Source organism: Rhamphochromis sp. 'chilingali' (genome assembly GCF_963969265.1).
Source record: "Rhamphochromis sp. 'chilingali' genome assembly, chromosome: 7".
Lineage (NCBI taxonomy): Eukaryota > Metazoa > Chordata > Actinopteri > Cichliformes > Cichlidae > Rhamphochromis > Rhamphochromis sp. 'chilingali'.
This window is the reverse complement of record NC_137934.1, coordinates 18,194,297-18,218,998: the sequence shown is the minus strand read 5'-3', so window position 1 is coordinate 18,218,998 and position 24,702 is coordinate 18,194,297. Positions and strand designations below refer to the sequence as shown.

At 41.5% G+C, this 24,702-nt stretch overlaps 1 protein-coding gene across 1 annotated transcript in view; it reads right to left on the bottom strand.

Annotated features, from left to right (window-relative positions):
- Window positions 1-4,419: 4,419 nt before the first annotated feature.
- ntn4 (netrin 4) overlaps window positions 4,420-24,702 on the bottom strand; it is a 32,096-nt gene continuing 11,813 nt past the window's right edge. The window contains exons 4-10 of the mRNA XM_080886935.1: window positions 17,933-18,059; window positions 17,524-17,709; window positions 9,378-9,591; window positions 8,930-9,021; window positions 8,264-8,332; window positions 6,293-6,466; window positions 4,420-6,217 (exon numbers count right to left, since the gene is read on the bottom strand). Coding sequence (XP_080743061.1) covers window positions 6,078-6,217; window positions 6,293-6,466; window positions 8,264-8,332; window positions 8,930-9,021; window positions 9,378-9,591; window positions 17,524-17,709; window positions 17,933-18,059 — 1,002 coding nt within the window. The 3' untranslated portion in view covers window positions 4,420-6,077. The remainder of the gene's footprint in view (window positions 6,218-6,292; window positions 6,467-8,263; window positions 8,333-8,929; window positions 9,022-9,377; window positions 9,592-17,523; window positions 17,710-17,932; window positions 18,060-24,702) is intronic.

Genomic DNA, 24,702 nt, shown 5'->3' with positions numbered 1-24,702 from the left:
AAAGCAGAGAGGAAATCAAATCTCCACATAGTTTCTGCTTCTAGCTTTTAGGAGTCAGAGCAATTGCACCACCCAAGGAAGAATAAAAGAGGAAATTCATTTTAATGTTAAAGTTTAACTATATTTTAATTACTGTAAAAGACCAAGCAGTCGAAGGACACAGACATATAGGGCTAATATATTTTTAAAAAAAAGCAACAAACAATAAAACAAAACAGAAATGTGAAAATAAAATATTCCATGAAATAAGCAGACTTGTGAACACAGGAAGCTGGAACCAATCAGTAGGCCTCACTTCCACTATCTCTCATCATTAAAGTGGACCTCCACACTGTCTGTGTGCATGTGTTTGTTGCTGTTGGAGCCTAATGGAGAATTTTGAGTTGATTAATATTCCTGTGAAAATCCATGAAGTTTATGCTTCAGTTTTGGTAATTAAAACTAGTATTTCTTGTTTTTAGCACTAATTAGCTATGAAAGGATGTGACTTTGTGGGTGTTGCACCCCTGCAGTTTACAGATTTAAGCTCTCCAACCTTTTATCCAGAAATAGTTAGTTCTGCCAAAAGGCTAATGCTGAGGCTTCAGTGTGGAGCCCAAAACATCCACTTTACAAGTTCCTGTCACTTCATTAGGTACTCCTAATAGTATCATCAATCCTTCTGCCTTCTGAAGTGCCTTTACTCTCTATGGAACCACCACCAGGAGGCTGAACCACTGATACGAAGCAGGATGGATCCATGCTTTCATGTTATTGAGTTCTGAACCTAATGAATGCTTATTTGTGTTACTGTTGCATTCCTGTCAGCTGGAAGCAGTCTGGCCACACAGGTTATTGGACAAAGTATTTTGCATCAGTTTCTTTTTAATTACTGACTTGATGCAAAGAAAACTGCATATCTCTTTTAAATTTCTTAGACCACTGTAACTGTACATTTATAGGAGGAAATATTTTTAAACTTAATTGGCCTCCTTTAATACCCGTGGTCCTCTGGGTGGATATTGCTCTGACACCCTGAGCAGGCCATTTTTGTTTGTCTCAGGGTGATGGGTGCTGCCCAAGAGGCGCATTGTGACTCCAAGTGAGGAAGGGAAGGTGGGGGGTTGTATGTGTTTGGTGGGGGGTGTTATTGTCCCCAAGCCTGCGGGAGCTGCCATGCACTCCAGAGCCAACAGCAACACAAGAATGCTGACAGGACAAAGGCCATAACTCCACTTCTATAGCAACACAAGTGAGGCATTGTGTTCATACAGGCACACACATATGCATGTATTCAGTATTACTACAATAACGTGTGCGTGCACACACACACACACACACACACACACACACACACACACACACACACACACACACACACACAAACTATACTGGAGCAAACTATGCATCTATGCAAGCATGCCAAACACTCATTCATCAACTAGTTTCCCACAGCATGCAACCCCCCTGTAGGACATCTCCATCGCAGGCTGAGAATGGCCAGTCAGTCCTGGGACAATGACTGAGAGAACCAACAAGAAGGATGGGGGGGGGGTGTCCATGGTTCAGCTGCAGCAGTGCACGTGTTTGTGGCTTCCTATTGCGTCTACACTTCAAGGCCAGTTCCCACAAACACCTCCTTCACTGTCTAATCCCGCAGTTCTCAAAGTTCTCTTTGGCTTGTGTCACTTTAGAAGTGGGAAAAAGTTCACACACAGTTTTTAAAAATGAAAAACTGAATTTCACTTAAATTGAGGTTGGTGTAATACCGTCATAGTCAAAAAACGACATATTCAGTGTCGTTTTTGTTTATTTTCCTTGAAGCCATGTACCAACCTACCTTATTTCGGCTTCATATTATTCACTGTTGGTCTAATTTAACTTCTGTACTGAGCTGCAGTACTACACAAGAACACCAGTACACACAAGTACGCATACTGTGAACCGGCAATCATTCTGGCTTTGAGCACAGATGCTCCACCCACCCATGTTGCTCATACTTGATGCTTACGAGGGGCAACCAATTAGAAGTAAGCTTGCTTAGTGGGAGGGCAGAAAAGACTATTAAAAACGTTTATGAGAGCTTTTCCATTTGTTCTTTTTCTTTTTGTTACTTTTCTGTAAATTCAGTTCATTTTTTTTAGCACACTGGGATGAAAAAGGCATTAAAATCACAACTGCCCCTCTCTGAGCCTGGTTTCAACGCTGGACTCTTCCTGTTAAAAGCACGTTCAGAGTTGATTATCACCTTACAGTGTAAAGCACCGTAAGGTGACTGTATTTGATGTGTTTCCTTATTTCTGGTTTTAATATAATTTTACCAAATTTCTGCTTATTTTATCACTTTTTGCTCTATTATTTTTATTTGCTTTTATTAGTTTTAACTCATTGTTTTACATAATTATTTTAACTTCTATGTATTTTATTGTCATTTTATTGATTAACCTGTGTGTTTTACGCTATTTTTACCTTTCAATGTTTGTGTTTTCTCTTTGCTTAGTGCACTTACATCTGCTTATTGTATTGAATCTTTTTTCTGCCACTGCAAAAAATAAAAAACAAAAACTGTTGCCATCCATGAGTCAAAATTTCATCTTATTATCTCAAAATCTGGACTTACTAACTCAAACTTCCGAGAAAATAACTTGAAACTGAGAAAGCAACTATACATTTTGACTTATTTTTTTCTGCTTCTATACTACTACCTTGGGTTCATAATTATTATTATATTATATCAGTTATTTATTGTTTTGTGTTATTTCATGTCATTTCTGTTTGTTAAAAAAACAAAACAAATATTTATTTATTACTTAAAAAAAAAATCTGTTTCTTCATTGTCCGGGACCGTGTGTACATAATTTTGGTCCACCTTATGTTAACATGTGATGCGAATGACAAATAAAGCTCCTTGAATCCTTTAATCCTTGAATTATTGTATCTGCAAATGAATCTTATTTTTCAAATAGATACTCCTAAATCCTATCCAAACGTATGAATTGGTAACACACGCTAATGCAAAATAAATGCTGTGATATATAAAGTCCAATTTAACATTAAAAGGAAGTAAATCTATATCTCCCTACTTGTACTGTGGCAGTTCTCGTGGTCACATTCCTCTTAGCGTATGCACTCGTTCACCCCTTACCCCGCTGTCTGGAAACAGTGGAGCCGTGACCCCTCTGCCACAAATCTGTGAATGGGCCGCAAACGGGAAATGTGGGTCCAAGAGGCTATCCGGTTTGGCTGTGAGAAAATATCCACTCATGCTCACCTCTTGTTGTTGAGGTGAGATAGGTAGACAGGTGAGCGACCTTTGACCCCACCTGCCACGGTGCTCTGCTTGACGCTCCAGGAATGTGTCCACACCTCTCAGCCAACCACGTCATGGCGAGTGGAAAACACGCACCAAGTCTACAGCCAAACGGAGTGTGTGCGCCGGCTCCGGCGCCTCTGTTGTGGTCTACATTCTGCAGTGCTGTGCAAATGTAGGGGAGAGTGTTTTGGGAGCAGGAGTGATGGATGACTTAATGCGAAGGGACACAGGGAGAGGAGCAGGAGGCGTGTGTGTGGGAAAGAGAGCAGTGTGATAAGGATATTTTTGTCCCGTTTATGTGAAGTATTTCAAGGTCTTGGCAGTCGTATCGATTGTTGTTGAAAATACAGTTTGCGCGTCAGCAGCAAGGCTTCAGCAGCAAACGGAGGTTGCTCAACAAGACAGTTTTTCTACTTTGTTGCAGTTTTGTCCATCACCGTTTTAATTCTTGTTCCTGTCAGTTTTCTTTTACACATTTGGGAAGCAATAACATTGATTTTGGTCATCATGCATCGCTCCAACTGCCAATGTACCCCGATCATATATCTGTGAACAGTATCCTTCACTCTCATTGGTAGAGAAAAGTTCAGTTTGGGACCTGCCTTCTCTGCCTCTCAGACTGCACATAAAAGAGAGACTGAGGGTGTTTTCATACACAATTGATGCCTTCTTCATTTCCCCCCTTGGTGCGTTTTGTTTGTGCAGATGTGAACCTAAACAACTACAATAAGACGACTTAGATAAACTCCAGAGCGGTTCATTTATGGTGAGAGTGTGATCCGACCTCAATCTGACCCTGCAAGTCTGAGCTAAATGCCTTCCCATGACCAGCTTTCCATTCTGAGATTCGACAGTACACCAGACATACAAATGGAGATATTGCTCCATGTTATCCACTTCTACCAGAACACACCATCTTCATCCTGAAACTAAACGACGGGGAAAATACTACAAGTTTATTTATCGACTGATTTGGACCAGAGTAAATTAACCATAGGCATAAAAACACCCTTAGTTAAAGTGTAAACCACCACATTGGTTTTATTGGAGGCTTAAGTTGCCATATTTGGACCCAAGAGTTAACTGCCAAGTTATTTAGTTAAACCAGTATATCATCTGTAAACTGTAGGAGAGCAATGCAGAGGCACAGTAAAGGCACAATAACATACAACACAATCAGTCACTAAAACTCCACATGGATTTATACAAACATTCAACCATCTATAGATCCCAAAAATGTAAAGTCGGGAATGTTAACATGTGACTTTGTGGGGATTTACTCACTTTTAAAGGCAGACTCAAATGTCCTTTAAAAGAGCTTTCTTTCTAATAACCTCGGCAGCCTATTTTTGGGATGCTGCCAAGACACTGAATCTTAAGATTTGCCAGTTGGATGTGAAGATAGGTATGAGGTGATGCGGGCTGGCATACGAGATCAGATGAAGTGCCAGGTTTTGCAGCTGAGCTTGACTTCATGACCTGTCTGAACTACAGCTGCTTGATTTTATAGACAGATTTTACTTCCCGTGTTTATTAGTTGCTTGTGCCAGACTTTCAAACAGGATCACATTCAGGGTCAGTTTTATCTTCAAATAGCAAAACAGTGGAAAATTATTTCTCACGAGGGGCCTCAATTTTAATTGCATCACTTTGCAAACTGTACTGGTAAGCGCAGGTGTTGCTCGTTTGGCCCCAATCGTGTGTTTCTTGCCTCTGTAGGCTTTCTGAAGGCGCTGCAGTTTATCAGAAGGCTTATCAGTGCTGATAAACGATGGCTAAGTGACAAAAACAAGACGAAATTTGAAGTTATCCTTTAATATTACCATGAAAAAAAAAAACAACTGGAGAAAGATATGGCATAATATTTATATAGATATATACAAAATAATACTGTACATGAGCACAAAAAGGAAGGAATAACAAGTTTTCTGATTTCTGAGTGTAAATATGAGCGAAATTAATGTACAGCGTTCTGCATTATAAACATTGGAACGGTTGAAAATTATAGAAAAGCTTAAGAGCTGGACTCAATCTGGACTGTGCTCATAATATATATATATATATGTACTGCTGCATTCAACCACATTCTCTCTTTCTCTTCCTCTCTCTCTCTCACACACACTCTCACACACACACAGACAAATACATTCACGATTGGGGTGAAATCCAGTCGCTCTGATTTCAACACAGGCACACCTGGACTGGCTAAGATTTAACCACCTGTAGTGGCTTGTATGGCTTGTTCAGCGTCACACTTCGCACATTGTGTCTGCAGCACACACACACTTGCTGCCTCTGTGAGTGTGTCCACTGTAAAAAACAAAAAACAAAAAAAGGAAGGTTTTACGTGTGTGCGAGTTTGTATTTTTAATGCTCCTCTGTTTGTGTGTCCATATTCCCTCCTTCTGTCCTTCTGAGGATAAAGTGCTGCAGAGGAGGAGAAAGTGTCGCTCAGTTCTTGGACATGCTGCTGAAATTCTTGAGCTGCAGCAGCGACAGCAAAGAAAACATTTTCTTGACTCCTATATGAGAATGCAAGAATTAGAGACAGATGCGAGATGGACGTGTCTTAATGAAATTGCGTCCTGTGTGCTTTTAGCTTGTGCAGTCTGCCACTAGCTTTGAGCTCTCGGCAGTGGAAACAGGTAGGGCCTCAATCTTAGTCCCCGTCCCTTAAAAACCTGCTCTCAGACCTGTGCGACCCAATAATCCACACCTAGAAGATGGGAAACCAACATCCGTCACGTCAGCTGTCCCTCCGGTGCTGTTTTTCTAAATTACCCATCTACCAATTGCAGTCTTTCTTGAGTAAAGTGAGAACTTTGCGGCCCAAACTTGCTTTCCAAGGCTTGACAAAGCTCTTCATGTTGACCAGGAAGCGGCCCTGCTTACGATCCAAGTGGCCAGCCACCAGGTACTCCACGCCTGTGAGGAGAGGTCAGAGGGGTTAAGCACATTTTGGATGTTACCAATGAACAAAGTTGGATGTGCGATTCTTGCCTGGATTGAGGATAGGGCAGGTGCAGCCCCGTGCGGTCCAGGACTCGGGGTAAAGGGTGACGCGACCGCGCTGTATCTTCATTTTGGTATTCTGACTGAGTACCTTCTGAACTTTGACCTCCACCTCAGCATGGGAGCCCTTATCGTGAGCTGCTAGCACTCTCACCTTCAGCACTGGAGGTCAGGGAGAAATGCAACAAGACCTTCAGAGCTGGAGTGTTGTTACACCAGAACAGTGGTGTCAAACTCAAATTCACAGTGGGCCAAAATTCAAAACTGGAACAAGGTCGCGGGCTAACATTAATATTTATTGGAAAAAAAATCTTCCTCCAGATTTAAGAATGGATCTCTTCTTATGGACTCAAACAAGTTTAATACTAAACAATATATATATTAGCTGTATAATACCAGTAGGCCAGCTCTAACAATAATTTGGTATGGCTTCGCGGGCCAAATGTAATTAGGCTGCGGGCCAAATTTGGCCCGCGGGCCAGAGTTTGACACCTATGCACCAGAACAACTTCTTTCTGCATTAAAATGCGACAAAACAACGTGATCCATGGAAGGAGGCTGTCGTGGAAAGTTTGGTTACTGGATGAACTTCAAACAAAGTTTTAATCTGATCAGTTTGAAACTCAGATCAGGTTTTCTTCCCCCCCCCCCCCCCCCCCAAGGGGCTGGAGCAGAATTAATCATTCCTCTGAATGCTGGGACTTTTTAAAGTAAAGAAAGTGAATTGTGATGCTTTCTTCAGACATTCATGAAGGTGAGCACGACTAACAACTCGTTAGCCAACTTAGACTTTTCCTCCTTTGTGACTTTAATAATGACCATAATTTATAAAATTAACTTCAGGTTTTATTCAGTGTGACCTTAAACTAGAAACTGAGATCATAAACTCAACTGGAAAGTGTTTTTAGAGGTCACGGAGCGAGGGTTAAGGCTTTTTGGAATCAGAGGAGTCGCCCCCTGCTGCCCATTAAACAGAATGCAAATGCTGTGAATGATTTGACCTGCATTAGGTAGTGAACATGAGCAGACAAATATCAGCTGAGCAACTAAAGGTAAACATCAGGTTCTTGCTTGTGTTAATTATTTTTCTTGTATGCTGTCTTTATATTTGTAAAGAAGAGTTAACAGGGTACAGGGTGGTTGCCTGAAGTTTGCATGAAAGATGCCAAATTGTCTGCAAACACTTGCCAACTAATCTCTAAGCCATGGTTGGGCAAGTCCAGGCCTCGAGTGCCAGTGCCCTGCAGGTTTTAGATATCACCCTGGGTCCACAGACCTGAATCAAAAGATTAGTTCATTATCAGGCCTCTGGAGAACTTCAAGACATGTTGAGGAGGTAATTTAGCCATTTGAGTAAGTTGTGTTGAATCAAGGACACATCTAAAACCTGCAGGACATTGGCACTCGAGGCCTGGAGTTGCCTACCCCTCTAAGCAGTAGTGAAACTCTGAGAAGCGAACAGCAGACTAAAAATGGAAAAGATTCGTCTTCAAAACAAAAGCTGCACCTTTTGAAAGGTTTTGGTTTCAGCGGTAACATTTAGTTTGAAGGCAAAAGTTTGCCATTTATGATGTGCGTTCCACTTTTTTGCTAATTACTGCTTTTAGCTAACGTCCTCAATGCAAGCTACAGGCAAAAAACCCCCAAAATAAATCTTCAAAAACAAACAAAAAAAATCTTGACTTTTATTTTGTTTTTGTAATTTTTTAATGAACCATTTTATTACAGGTTCTGTTTAATGTTTTGTTTGCTGTAACATATTCATTTACCAACTTGTGGGATAAATAAAGTACGTATAATTAAAATACAAAGACAGACTGAATCAATGAGCATGAGTATAACAATGTTAGACATAAATACAGTGAAATAGATGATTTACATTTAAATGCATTAAACTAATCAGGTAAAGCCAGGCTTACATGAGTTACAGTGCATGTTTGGAGATGTTTGAATGCTTACCGTATGCATAATTCATGGTGCAAAAGAGTTTGCTGTTGGTCAGACTTTGCTCTTGGCACTCACACTTCTCTGCAGGGGGGACATGCAAGAACAGTTTCATATTTGTAGCATAAATAAATAACTTTTTCTCTATGTGTGTGTGTGTATGTGTGTGTGCGCGCGTGTTGCCTCAGATACTGTATGTGATGTCCTAAGACTAATAATAAGTACAGTGTGTGGCGTCCAGTGAGGAATGTGCCAATAAAAGCTGGAGTTACAGTGTGGTGGTACTGAGGGTCTGCGAGAAGAGACCTCCACTTGGAAACTGTCCTTGCGCACACACACACACACACACACACACACACACACACACACACACACACACACACACACACACACACACACAGTCATGTTTCCATCCTGGAATCTGCATACCTCAACTTTCAAGCATGTCTTCATACAGCAATGTAATGATTTAAATTACGAGGACTTGCCTTTTGTCCCTAATGTCCCCACAACATGAGTAAAACAAGCACACACTCACACACATCTTTGTTCAATGTCTTTCTGAGAGCGTAGCCAGACTTTCATTACTTAAACATTAACACTTGGTCAGTGGACCGTGAAGGAGGATAAACCACACACACATGGACGCACGCACGCACACACACACTCTCTGTATTGTACCTAAGTGAAGAGCAGAGAAGAGTTCGTCTGTTCTGAAGATTCTGACTGACTCACTGGCGTTTCTGTCCAGGTGGTACAACTCCAGATCAGAGCTGCAACACAACATCGGCATACATGTGATCATAAAACAGGAATTATAGCATCGAAATACACTTAAAGTCCTTAAAGTCAACATCTCTTTAAGCAGAAAAAAAATTCTATTTATATTTAAGGCTACGTACAATTACATGAAAAACACGTTTGACTATTTTAACAGAGCAGACATACTGCCGAGTGATGATACCATACTAACATATTCTCAGTCTCGACCCTGCCTTTGTACTTGCTGTACAAAAACTGGGCAGATATTTGATAATATAAGGACACAAGGTCATGACTAAAAAAAGTTCAGTGCTTCTGTTTTTAGGCGCTACAGTTTTGTTATCAGGAGATAAAAGTTCTTACTCACCCAAACATGCAGTCTCCAGTAAACGGATCACAGTCTCCTGCACATTCACATGGACGGCATCCGTATTCGTGAAAGCCCCAGTATCCCACCATGCACCTGTCGCAGTGGGCTCCACCGACGCCTGGTTTGCAGATGCAGTTCCCGTTTGCGGGGTCACAGAGCGAGCCGTCTGCCAAGTGGAAGGGCATTGAGCCCATGGGGTGACAAGTACATGCTGGGGAAGAAAAAGGTGAAATTAAATTAGATTGGAAGGTTTTTAATTGTAGATGATACTAAAACATCATCCTTGCACTATCTGAGAGGCGAGGTACATACTGGACATGTTATCAGTTTATTACTGAATTCATAGTCATAAATTCTTATGTGCGTGGTATGTTGTTGATCTGAATAATTCAGAAACTGATTTCCCCACACAACCATAACTAGGGTTTATAGAAAATGGTTAGAAAAAAGAAAAATATCAATCATTAGTGATTCTCTGGGGTAAATATCTTTTGTTGGAGAATGGCCAGAGCGCTTTGACATGATAGGACTCAAATGATCACTTATTAGAGCCAAAAGATGCAGAAGAGCATCTCAAACCTTGAAGCAAATGAGCTACAGCAGCAGAAAACCACATTAAGTGCCACTTTTGTTTGCAGAATCTTATTGAATCAATGCTATGAAGAATTGAGGCAATTCTTAAGGCAAAAAGAGTGTCAAATCTGGTACCAACGGGGTGCTGGTTTAGCTCAGTGTGTTGAGCAGGTGACCACATGCCATACGGTGGCCGGCCTGGGTTTGAGTCGACCCGCTGCCCTTTGCGGCATGTCTTCCCCCCTCTCTCTGCCCCTGCTTTCCTGTCCTGTTTTCACGGTGTCTATCAAATAAAGCTGAAAAAGGCCCCCCAAAAATCTGGTACCAACAAGGTGTACCTAATGAAATACCTGTTCAGAAATACTACACAAAAGACTAAAGAAAAGCAGTGAGCAGTGAGTCCAAAGGTCTGACAGTCTGCTGATTAGCAAATTGCTATTTATCACCTGCACTTAAGTATTTCATCAATTGCTCTATTGTCTGCTTTTGTGGCAGCCACTTAAAACACAAAGGCGTCTCTGTTTTTTTAATCACATGAAGACAGATGTTTATACTTCTTTATTTGTGATCCTAAGCTTTTTCCCAAAGTCGATCAATATGCTTTTAAGGTCTAGAACTCAAATTAATCCTCCTCACATGGATAGATGAACAAATACATACAGTAAAACTCTCAGCCCTCTAATTGTGTACCGATAGGGTGTTTTTCCAACAACCTCCAAAAACAACGAACACACCTTATTACACACCCACCCATGTTTCCATTGGACATCTGAGAAAACTGCTGTCTGCTGGGACCCGGAGTTGTCAGGCCTCCCCCATAAATAAACCGCAGAGAGAAACAAAGAAGGGGTGTTGTTTGGAGTCATTTGTCTTGTGTTTAATGATGCTTGAAGCCTGACTGCCAGTAAATGACTACTTACTGTACACCCAGAAGCTCCCTCAAGCTCCTTTTTCAAATAAATCATGGTGGAGAAAAAAGAAAAAACAACAACTTTAAGCCAGAGGTCTGAATCAGGCAGTTTTCTCAAACCGAACTGAATGTGTTAAATTCACATCGACGACTATAAACAAATGAGATGGCATGCTTTTAGAAACAAAGATTAGAGTTCATTCCTGACCTTAAAGCATGTTTGCCTTCAAACTGTTATCAGAGCGCTTCACGGACTTTATTTGATAAATTGTTCCGAAATAGAAATACAACAGTCAACATGAAAAGTTTTTAAAGCTTATCAGTTTATATAGGAGTTTTCCCCACCTCAGCAGTGAAATGCACACGAATGCTTGAAGTTTGTAGATAAACAGAAGCACCACTGAGTTTTTATGATTAAACTGCAAAAACTGAGTGCTGGTATAGCTCATGTGGGTTAAGGAGGCAACACATATGCTTTGCTATTGCAAAGTCTTGGGTTTGAATCTAACGTTGCCCTTTTGCTGCTACTCTCTCTCTCTCGGCTTTCTGTGCTATCAGAAGGTTAAAAAGCCTAAAAATGCAAAAAACAACAACAACAAACAAACAAACAAAAACAAACTCTATGCTAGTTAAAGTTTGAGATAAAAAGACTGAATTTGGTCTCAGGGGCAGCAGCCTAAGCAGAGAAACCCAAACCTTCCTCTCCCCAGGTCTTAGCCAGCCTAAGACCTGGGGAGAGGAAGGTTTGGAAGATGTAATCTCCTAAGTTTGTCCTGGGTCTGGTTTGGGGCCTCCTCTCGTGAGGAAATACCAAGACCATCTCACTCAGGAGCCACCCAGAAGGAATCCTAGTCAGCTGCCTCCTTTCGATGTGGAGTAGCTGTATTCCTAGCCCCTCCTGAATAATTTAATTCTTTATCCTACCACTAAATGTAACTGAGCCTCCAGGAGCTCCACAAATGATTTTTTTAAGCTCCTAGCAAACACTCAAACAAAAACAAACCACAACAGTCACATAACTTACTTGGCAGAAACAATAAAGATAATCAATATCTATAACGTAAGCCATGTCCCAGCACACAGTTCTTTTCAGTTAGCTGCTCCCATTAACTGATCCATGTTGGGAGGTAAGCTAATGCCAGTTAAGATTAGTCACAAGAAATCTAGTTTTATCTAAATAGTTTTATAAAAAGGAACACATCATGCCACGATCTAAAGAAACACCTGACAAACAAAGTCACAGACATCTATCAGTCTGGAAAGCGTTACAAAGCCATTTCTAAAGGTTTAGGCCTCCAAGGAACCATGGTGAGAGCCGTTATACACAAATACAAAAAACATGAAACAGTGGTGAAGCGTCCCAGGAGTGACCGGCCAACCAGAAGTACTCCAAAAGTACAGTGATGACTCCTCCAGGAAGTCATAAAAGACCCCAGAAAAACACTAAGGAACCACAGTCTTCACATAGCTCAGTTAATGTCAGAGTTCCGAATCCTGAATCCGACTGAGATCCTGTGGCATGCTCTTAAAAAGGCAGCTCATGCTTGAAAACCTTCCAATGTGGCTGAATTACAACAATTCTGCAAAAGATGAGTGGGCAAAAATTTCTCCACGGCGCTGTAAAATACTCATTGCCAGTTACTGCAAATGCTTGTTTGCTGTTGTTGCTGCTAATAGGTGGACCAACCAGTTATTTGGTTTAGGGGGCAATCACTTTTTCGCACAGGGCCATGTAGGTTCCCCCTACCCTTAATAATAAAAACCTTCATTTGAAAATGCATTTTGTGTTTACTTGTGTTATCTTTGTCTAATATTTAAATTTGTTTGACGATCTGAAACATTTAAGTGGGACTTGAATGCTAAAAAATAGAAATGAGGAAGTGGGCAAACACTTTTTCCACACCGCTGTAAATACAATAACAGGCGACGGGAGTTACATGACCCAAACTGTGCCTTTGACCCAAGAGAACGATGTCAACTGTCAAACCAAACAGTTTATCAGACAACTCACCCACACAAAGATAAGATTGAACTCCATCAGAAGACCTAGCAATACAGTACCAATAAAATCATAAAGATATCACATTTATATCCTTTATAGATGTGGGCATGTAAAAAAGGCCATATCAGCACTCTCTTAGGAAGCATCCTGCACAGGTAAATAATTAATAGAGATCACAGCGCCACCTCAGTGCCATTTAAAACCAAGACACGTGTGACGGTGTGTTTGGCAAGCGTGTGAATTTTCATATTTGTGTGAAAATTTATGACCACAATGCATAATGCAACAACTCCTGTAAGCAAATATGTGCGTCTAAGAAACCTGTCAGCTGCAAGAGCTCTGACAATGAAGACTTTATGAGTGTGTGCTGAGACATGATACGACACCTGCCCGAACAACCACGAGAAAACCCACTACAGACATAAATCCCCACACACACAAACACACACTGTAACTCTCCCTCCTGATAAACGGCTTTGGTGTGTACCAGCTTGCGTGAAGCTTGACAAGAGTGTTTTCTTTCGCGGGCCCCTCAGAGGCTGGAATGAAAAAAATGTTCCTCACAACGGAGGGAAATTCCTCCATTGTCAGCGAGCTGCTGCAGTGGGATTACACAACCTGAACCTTCATTTTAGGGGTTCTCCAAGCATGTTGTTGCTCCTTTTTTCTAATCAGTCAGCCTTCATTAGTTATTATCCCAGAGGTGAGTTTTTGGGTGTAAAGCACCGAACCTAATGACTGAAATCACACCTGCTGTAAAGAAGGCATGCATCTGTTTCTGTGACCTTATCAGAGATGCAGAGATATGAGAAAACGTCAGAAAATCTGGAAGGACAATAAATGAGGTTGTATAAGTCCATACAGTATGCAATTTATCAACTACTCACTGTTCCTGAACTGCCAGACAGAACAGCAAGAGACTTGGTACACATGCTGCAGGACATGACAAGCTTAAAAAGTTATGGAACATCACAGGTGGCATGGTCTCCATATTTCAGAAACTGCTTGTCTACTGGAATTTCCCCAAACATCCATCTCTTGGGCAACAGTAACTCAAATAGCCACCTGCTACAAGCAAGGGATGCAGAAGAGCATCTCAGCCCTTAGAGCTGATGAGCTACATCAGCAGAAGACCACACCAGCTGCCAGTCCTTACTAAAACTGGACAATGGTCATATAATTAAATATATGATGATATAATGGTGTTTGTTTAAACACCGCCTGAGCATTGTCGCTGACCATGTCCATCTCTTTATGACCACAGTGTTCCCATCTTCTGATGGCTGCTTCCAGCAGGATAACACAGGACAATGAGTTCACTGTACTCATACGGCCTCCACAGTCACCAGATCGCAGTCCAATAGCGCTCATTTAGGATGTAGTGGAACAGGTGATTTGCATCATGGATGTCAACATGGACCAAAATCTCTGAGGAATGTTTTCAGCAACTTGTTGAATCTGCGCCACAAAGAGTTAAGGCAGTTCACAAGGCAAAAAGGGTTCAACTTGGTAGCAGGAAGTTGTACGTAACAAACTGGCCAATCAGTGTCTATAAAAAACAGACAAAGCCACTGTGACATCGCCCACTGGTTAGTGAATTCATACACAAGTGAAGCTTTCAGATGTGTTTCCACCATTGCTATTTTAGTGTACTGAAACCAGACATGACAAGTAGATCTGAAACCCAGAACACTGCACACTCATACAGTAACAATGTATCAACCATAAGGTGATGGAGAAGCACACCCCGTTTTATCCTCCTGTTTGTCTCCAATTAGGAATATGTGTTTAATACATGACTATAAATCCTGATGAATTAATCATCTGTAGCCCTAGTTTAAAGTTAATTTTAACTGTGTTTACTAAGGTCAAAGATTCAGGGAGCTGAAGGGTTGCTTTTGACCTTTCTTGCAACCAGAGGAGTCCCCCCCTGCTGGCTGCTAGTTTCATGGCAGGACTTTCTTCTAGAGCAGGGGTGTCAAACTCAAATACACAGTGGGCCAAAATTCAAAACTGGATCAAAGTTGCAGGCTAACATTAATATTCATTGAAAAAAAATCTTCCTCCAAATATAACAAGGAATCTTTTCTTATGGACTCAAACAAGTTTTGCTGAAAAACTGAGCATGGAACAAGCAAAGCTTAATACTAAACAATATATAAAACTTATATAAACGTATATATAACTTAATATTGCACACATGTAAAATCGAAATTCCAATTAAATAACACATCAGTGGAATTCATTTCTTAAATAAAAATTGTATTTGCAGCCAAAACACCAACAGAGCATTCTGGGAATTGTAGTATTAGCAGTACATGAACTGTATAATACCAGCAGGCCAGCTCTAATAGTAATTTTGTATGGCTTCGCGGGCCAAATGTAATTAGGCTACAGGCCAAATTTGGCCCGCGGGCCAGAGTTTGACACCTATGTTCTAGAGTAATGCTGTTACGTTAACTAACAGCGACTCTAACTACAACTCTCTAACTACAAAGAAGTTATTTTTTTAAACTTCATTGTTAATTTTCATTCTATTTTTTCTGCTTTGAAGTGTTGAGTTTGGCATTTTGCCTCAGCTATCTTAGTTTGGATAAGCAAAGAGTGGATCCTCCTGAAGAACCTAGGACTCTGCACACTCATACAGTAATAACCCTTCTGTCACAAGGTTTCTCTCTTACTGTCGATTATCATTTATTTTACTCTGAATAGGATCATAATTTCCAAAACGCATAAGGCTGTGTAGTAAAAATGACTGGAAACTACTGAATTATATTATAAACTAAACTGATGTGTTAATGAGGTCATAAATCAGGTAAGAAATTGGATCATTTTGGATTCGTATGACCAAAATACTCCCCACCCCTCTGGTGGCCATTCATATACAGTCTGTCTTTTGTAGAGCAGAGCTGCAGACACTTTTTCTTGTTTTTCAGACATGATTTATTCATGCCCAGACACAGATTTGCTGCTGAGTATTTTACAGGTTCTTATAAATGTCTGCTTGTATTTATCTTGAAATGAATCTCTTGAATTATATAATGCAAGAATTTCACTCACATGTGCTGTACCAATGTACCTGCACATGTGATGTGACAATAAAAGTGATTTGATTTGCACGATGAAATCAAACCCTGAAAGACGGCAAATTGGGCTGATAGCCAACATGTTCTTCCCTCTGTGTTTTTGAACGGTCTGCTGCTACTTGATACTCTTTAGGTTTTAATGAGATTTGCTTGCACACACACACACACACACACACACACACACACACACACACACACACACACACACACACACACACACACACACACACACACACACACACACACACACACACACACACACACTTTCCTTGGCGTTCATTTCCAGCATACCTGTGGGGATGAGTTCACAAATCTGACAGATAATCAGAGGGAGACTGTAGCCACCGGTCTGTGTTTATGGATGACTATCTCATGTTTACTTAACACTCACCTCTTCACAACCCCCCCCCACACACACACACACACACACACAGTGACGGAGAAAGGACCGTCACACATTCACAGCTAACAATCAAGCTCTGAGTCACATCTTAAAAATGGCAGAACAAACCGAGATGGACAAGCAGGAGTTTTATGATGAACTTTGAGTCAAGACACAAGTATGCCTCCATCTGATGATTAACTATGGAGTAACTGGATGGAGAATGGGGCATCTGCTGCCTCTGAGACACACACACACACACACACACACACACACACACACACACACACACACACACACACACACACACACACACACACACACACACACACACACACACACACACACACACACACACACACACACACACACACACACACAGAGCCAGGTGCCCGTGAGGACTGAGTGTTATGCAGCATGTTCTGGCTTGTGATCTCCGTCCTCTGCATTCCTGAGAAAAATCAAAGGGCTGTGCCAGTATGGTGCATTTGTCACCACTGGTCTAATGCTGTGACTCCATATTGAATGTCGTGTGCCAGTGAAATTCCTATTATCATTCCAAATAGATAGCAGTTTTATAAAATATACTGTAGAAAGTAAATGGACAGTCAAGAACACGGCTGAGCTTTTAGCTGCTCTTTCACATTTAAAAAGATACTTCAGTAGAAGCAACTTGATTACTCGTTTCATCCAAGGTATGGATGAAACGTTAGATGGACTACTGCAGCAGAAGATCACACCAGGTCCGCTCCCATTAACTAAGAACAGGAAACTGAGGCTAAAATTCACACCCGCTCTGACAAGACTCTGTTTCTGCTACAAGATTCAGATTGAAGGGTCAGAATTTGCCATGATTTTCACGTTAATATGAACTTCTGACCTCTATGAAAGCTCTGAGAAATGTTTCCAGCACCTTGGTGGATCTGTGACATGAAGATCTAAGACAGCTCTGAAGGACAAAGGGTCCAACTTGGCACCAGCAAAGTGTTACCAATGAGGGTATATAGACTTACATCAAGGGTGTCTAACATAGATTAATTCATGGGGCACATACAGGTCATTTTGTGGGCTTGTTCATTTTAAATTTACATCTGAAACATTTGACGATCTCTAATAAAGTTGATGCCACCAACTGTGCTCCTAAAAGTCTGCCTCCCACTATAGTTTAGTAAAATGTGTGTGAAGCTTACGTTTGCAGGAGTCGGGGGCGGCGTGCGGTCGGTTGGGATCTCTGTAAAAGCCTGGCTTGCATTTCTCACACTGTCGCCCTTCAGTGTTGTGCAGACAATCGCAGATGCCTCCGCTTCGCTGGCCAGACTCTCGCCACGCTGTCCAATCAAAGCGGCAGTTCTGAGCGTGTCCGTTACACTTGCACTCTGGTGTGAGAAGAAGAAGATAGTCATCAAGAATGAAAATATCAGACTGGCAACTGGCTATATGTACAAATGTTTCAGAGAGCATTTGGAGGCTGTTCGTTCTGATATTTTAGTAAAGTATGAAGGTTTTCAATAACCTTTCCTAGATTTAAGATTTACAGGCTAAGTTTTAATACAAGAGTCCTGTGGTGGAAAAAGGTGTGAACAATTTTGTTTGACTCACTCCGACATTCATGCGGCGCTCCCGTCAGTCCATCGGCAGGCTGCCACGGTCTGTCGTTGTACAGAGGAGCGCAGCGCTCGCAGTGATCACCTGCAGTGTTGTGTCTGCACACACACTTCCCATGGACCTGTGAGAGAGAGCTCATTAGCAACAAGCAGCATGATAGACGGAGGTAAAGATGGACAAATAGCAGGAACAAAGAGGTCAGTGTGATGGAAAGGACAAGCTTCTTCACTCTCTCTTAACCACTTTCTTCCTTTTTTAATCGCTCCTATTCTCTTGGTCCAAAATCAGTGAATGGAGATTTATTGTTTGGCTTCATGGCTAGAAACGGGAATGGGCCTCAGCTCTGAAAAGCCTGCGTGTGTGTGTGTGTTTATGAGTATGTGTGTACGAGTGCAACTATGCAGCGCTGAGAGCACAATAACAATCTCCTTGTCATTCCTGTGAGCTGGAATGCCATGCATGCTGGATAATGATTGAATGGGGGGGGGGGGGGGGGGGGGCAAAGCATCTGAGGAAGCTCTTTATTTGTTTGTGTTACACCGTGCAACTGCAATGTAGGACACAATTACACGGCAACTGCAGGGGTACACTCGCAATAATCAACGTGCACACAGGCGTGCAAAATAATTGCAAACGCACACAGATTCTTTGCACTCATTTCCCACGGTGTCGTGATGCGTCATACCTTGTCCCCGGTTCAAAAATCCTATAGGAGCACGGCCACATGCAGCATGCCCTCTGCCTGAACTGACCCCAGATCAGCCCCGCAATGTCGAGGTGAACACGCACACACATGACTGGTTTCACACACCGGTTTTAATCACACTAATAGGAGGAGAAATTGCACAAATGAGAGGTCCGGGTAATCAGGAGACATGATTACACGTTCAGCAAAGAGTAGTGATTAATATAAAGTGTGCAAAGAAAGGAGGGGAAAGAGGAGAAGCAGAAAAAGCCAGGAAAAAAACTCTGGCTTAAGTCCACACGGCTGGTATTTCAACCCACATGTTTACCATACGGCGATATGCCATAGTTAACACACACCCAATGATGCAAACTCATCAAGACTGTGGACAAGGGGGGCTGGCCTGTCTGTGCATTTATGTACTTTTACACAAAGACCATTACCGGTTCCCAAAAGTTCCCAAAGAAGTACAAATATTTTAGTATTTGCACGGCAGTTATAAGTAAATACCACAGCTGTAGGTGTGCTTGATTTATCTCCATAACAGCTCCACAAAAGCTTTGAGACAGATGAAAGCATTACAGGCTCATTAACTATTACCACTTTATAAAATGCCTTTTCTGAGTTCAGGTTTTACATAGCTGAGGTTTTCTCGTGTTAAATGTAACATAACAAATAAAGGCCTATTACAGCTCTACCAGGGCCTGATGTGACACTGGACTGGTGGGCATGTCTTGCACCTTAGGACTGTTGACTCAGATTATACTTAAAACCTTAGGCTGCAGTCTCACAGGCCCAGAGACAGGAAGTCGTCATCTTCTCTCTCACCGGAGCCTTTTGGTAATGGAGCAGTGAGTCACCCAGACAGTAAATGGTGAGTGTAGCTGCCAGCAACCGCTCGCCAACCGGTCAGGAATACACATCCTTCCCCAGGGACCGGAGGTCACCAGCTGGTCTCTGGCTTGTGTTAATGAGGCCTGAGGTAGAGCGCTTGGCAGCTGACTCCAATCAGCAATTGGCTGAGGAGCGCTGAGGCTCCAGGAAAGGACAGTGCCTTTGCAGGATTGTCACTGTGTGGTTTGTGACGTTCATGAGAATACATAAAAATGCATAAATAAAAGGTTTAAAAGGCTTTTTTCTCCCTTCTTCTACTGCACATGTACAAAGTTACAGAACATTTTGGCTTCATTTATAGCTTAATCCTGAGCCAGCATTGAGCAATGTCTCTGGGTCCTCTCAGAAGAGGAAATTAAAAAAATATGAATGTTGAACTTTTAACCAAATAGTTATTATGTAATCTCACTGTTAATGCCATATATTTGTGCACATCTGTAACGCTGATGGACATTGGAACAAAAGAAACCGGATAAATGCTGCAATGAGTGATACCCCTCTTGTATAAGGCCCATTGGAGTTAGTGTGAAAGACAAACGAGGCAAAGATTTAAGTGAGAGAAATGAAAACAGTCGGATGGACTGGAGCATTGCTCATTAGTTAAAGTGAGTGTGACCCCTGTAGTACTATTTGTTTAAGTAGGGGCAATAAACATTTTTGTTTATTACTTAAACAAAAATGGCAAGTTTACATTATAAGCTATAACCGAGCAAAGTGATCGAACATCAGACTGAATTTAAGGACCTATACAGTCGTCGTCTCCATCAGCTCTTACACCCTGCTTTCAGCTTCTCCTTCCTTGACACGTCTTCTCTGTTTTCACTCTTTCCAGTTTGATAGTTGTCCTCTCGCTTTCTCCCTCGTCGTCTCTCACATTTTCTCTGGCTAATTTTGAATCCTCCTGTTTTTCCTCACAGTTGCCGTCAGTTACAGGTGTATCTGACAGCTCAGGTGAAAGCAGGATTCATACAGATGAGGGGTCGTTTAATTTAAATGATTCCACTGTGTATTATTGTTGTCGGGACATCATTCACTCCTTCACAGCCTCACTGGTAGCACTCGTCTCTGAGCTGCTCTCGGTAGGTAATTACTGAAATTAACTGTTATTAAATCACCTGGAGAACTTTGCACTCCTTTTTTTCATGTTCCCATGGCTCACTAAAAGCCTGGCCATTATTTATTTTATTTTTTATTTTTTTTCATTAACATTTAGGAATCACTGTACAGTACCATCAACTTCAACAATTTGTTACTACACTAACTTTTTTTTTTTTTAACAAAAATATCCATACAAAAGGGAAAAAAACAAAACAAAACCCACAGAACAACAACAACAAAACATGTGGAAAGTGAGATTTTATTACCCTTAATATAACTAATATATCCTCCAGTCTTCTAGTAGTTAACAAAGTCAAAATCAAAATCTGGCCTGCGTTTTACTTTGCACTCCTAGCAGTTTTGTTTAACACCAAAACAGGGTTTTGTGCCGGCATAGATCTCATAGATTGATATCTTTGGCCACTTATTTTGTGTGCATAAAATAACGTTAAAACAACATAAGCTATATATTAGGGGTGCAACAATACTCGTATCGATATTGAACCGTTCGATACAGTGCTTTCGGTTCGGTACGCATATGTATCGAACAATACAAAATTTTTAATTTATTTTATCAACTTTTCTTCTGACAATGCTGTCTGTGTTGAGCGCTCAGTGGATCTGCGTTCGACTGCGCCGCCTAGGCTGCACTGTCGAGTGCAGAGCCATTGAGCGCAGCGCAAGCTAGCAAGACAGAAGCTAAGCTTGTTGCAACATGGCAACTACCTCAACGCTACCCGAAATTGAACCTCCCCCACCCTCATTCAGATCTGGCGTTAGGAACTATCTTGGTCTGATCTTGGTGACGTATGACCCTGATGGTAAGCGCATCATGGACAAAAGTAAAACAGTATGTCGGGTGTGCCACGCAATGCTCAATTGGTGGGAACTAGTGCATTAGCGCAGTTAGCTTGTTAACGTGTTGACGCCGTCCAGCCCCACCCACTGGGTGATCCTGTTAACTCGTTAATGGAGATTTGCGGCATTATGGCGTTAAAGTCATTTTAACGAGATTAACGCTGACAGCACTAGTGGGAACACAACGAATACGACTGCACATTTACGCCGACATCATCCTAGTGCAAAGACAAGTGGAAGCAGACAAAAACAACAAGCATGCATGCTACAAACTTCACCAGAGTCATTTAGACAGCCGTTAGCACATGATTCTCCTTATGGGGACCTGATATGTTTAATATGCTGCTGAGAATATAGCCCAGAAGAAGCGTATAGTATAGCTTTTATTTTGGAAAGAGACATTTCTCTGTAATAAACTCTTTTCCAAAGATGAGTGATTTCTCGATCAGATAGATTTATTTTATTTTATTACTTTGTTGTTTCAGCAACATTACATTTAAAAACTGTACGTTTGAGTTAAAATATATATTTATAATTTTAATAAATGACAAATTAAAAAAGGCATGAACATTTTTTGTATCGAAAAAATATCGAACCGTGACACCAAAGTATCGAACCGAACCGTGAATTTTGTGTATCGTTGCACTCCTAATATATAGCTATATATTTTATAATCTTTCTTGTGAAAAAAAAAAAGTGGTGGAATGTTGCTTCCGTGCGTTTGAGCAGCTCTGCTCCTGTGGGTCCATAAATAAACTGTCTTATCGGTTTTATCCATGTTTTTAACTTCAGTTCCTGTCACCTGCATTTTGTCCCTCTCGGGATACAGCTTATCTTTAAAAAAATTTTCAAGTTATTAACTTAAAAGATGACTCAGATTAAAATTATTCTTCCACCCTCTCATGTTTCTGAAGTGGTTCCACACTTTTATCTTGTTTATTTCGGTCTGAGTCAGATGATGAGTTTGCAAACTTGTGGTTTGGTTCCTTTCACAAACAGAAAACTCAAAGTGAACCAAAATGCATCACTAAGAACCTGAGTGCATCAGTCTGGGTTGGATTATGATTTGAATCACGTTCCCACCATAAATGAACTGTTCTGGAGATCATCTGCAGCCAAACTTAGAACTCCTTTTTAAAAGGTGCGGTTGTTTTTGGTCCCCACCAAAGTTCGCACTGTGTTCAGGTCGGCAAAAAACAACCCCCATCAAGAGGCGGTGAAATGAACCAGAGCTTGATTCAAATGGACTAAACAGGATGTGTGAAACAGGCCCTGCTCTTTATTTGATGACAGCTTTTTCTCATTCACTTGCATGCTTAATGGTCAGCAGCTACTCTGGAAGTGAAAACTCATCCCAGAGCTCAGGGTCACACTCAGAACAGAGCGATCCCTGACAGAACTGATTTCCCCCTGACAGAACTGATTTCCCCCTGACAGTTCAGTTGCAGGCACGGGATGCCATTAAATGTGCTTGTGTTAGCTTTGTGGCTAATCACGCAGAACTACAAAGCCTCCTGTGGGTGGACGGGAGGACAAAACCAACAAACAGAGCAACCCTTCAGTCTCTCAGTGACTATCAGAGCCACTTTCTCTGCTGATTACGCCAAACAGGCACACTTAGAGCAGACAAAACACTGCATGCCTGAGAAAATGTGCACACCACACACACGCACGCACGCACGCACGCACACACACACACACACACACACACACACCATGTGTGATAAAAGTACACATTTGGATAGAGAAGTGAATACTGCATTGTTTGCTTAGCACACAGAATGGCAAATTTAGAAGTTTGCACATGTTTACAGTATGAAGAACCCCAAAAATGTATAACAACACACACACGCACACACAAAGCTTTCTCAGAGCGATCACTAATCTCTGCCCTCATCTCCTGTCCTGTGCAGCACTGCTTGTTTGGGTTTTGTCAGAAACAGCAGCTCTGGTTCGAAACGGAGACATAAAACAAACTGCTGATAGGCGGGACAAAAATGCGTTTATATAACCTCACCTGTGTGTTTACCGAACGTTCCCGCATGGCACACAGCGCAATCACGCTCCAATGACCTGAGGTAATTTTGTGAGGACCGTTAAGGCAGATTTACACTTCGAACTGTAACGCTCACGTGCAGCTAGAATAATACTTGCTGTAAAAAAAAAAGAAAAAAGAAAAAAGTAGTATTCTCCACCATTCTACATTCGAATGATTTATTGTAATTATCTTAGCATGCAGAGGAGGGTTTTTCTGCCCTGTCCTTTTACAGTCTTATTCAGACGATTTTTCATCCCACTGATGGAGGAAATCCTGATGAAAATACTCAGCGGAGCTACTTGGAATTTCTTGGCATGCAAACAGTCAGATTAAAAGATTGAAAGAGCTGTGGCCAATAAATTGTTTATCACCAGATTCATGGCAAAAATGCTCGTATCAGCAATAAAAACACGCTCGAACGACCTCATTCATTTATCACACGGAATACCGAACACGTTCGCTGTTTCATATCAGTTTAAAAAATTAGCACTCTGGGTTTTTTCAGCTGCATGTCTCAAGGGGATATAACTTTATCATTTCATGCTCCGCTTGACTGATTAATTAAAAGGATAATACGTGGACGCAGCAGTGCCCACTTCACTGGGGAGCAGCTGTTTCTTGGGGTCTTCTTTAACAGGATGGAAAGAGTGGAATGGGAGAGAACTTAAAGCGGAGCTGTGGATTTACCAGTCAATCTATGTTACTGCTATCACCTTTGACCACATGTTGTGGGCAGTGACAGAAAGAATTAGATTTTGGATAAAAGTGGTGGAAGTGAGGCTCATCTGAAGGCTTGGGCTCACCTTATCAGGTGAGGAGCTCAGTCATTCAGGAGGGAGTTTTTTGATCCACGTAAAAAAAGCCAGCTGAGGTGGTTCCAGCATCTGGCTAGGATTGTTCAATTATTAGGACACAGTGGAGAGATTTTGCCTCCCAGGTGGTTTAGGAATGCCACCACGACCCCCCTGGAGAGTTGGAGGTGGTGGTTGGAGCCCACACCCGGATAAATAGATAGAAAAGGGATAGATGGAACCATGTAAAGTAAAGAATGGTTTAGTTTGTCAGATTTTCTTTAAAAAGTTTTATCCTTTTGCACCTTTGGACCTCTTCTAGCACTGCTAATATCTTTAGATCAGTCCCCAAACACCTGCATGTGCGCACCTGTGACGACTGTGGATCTCAAACTACTAC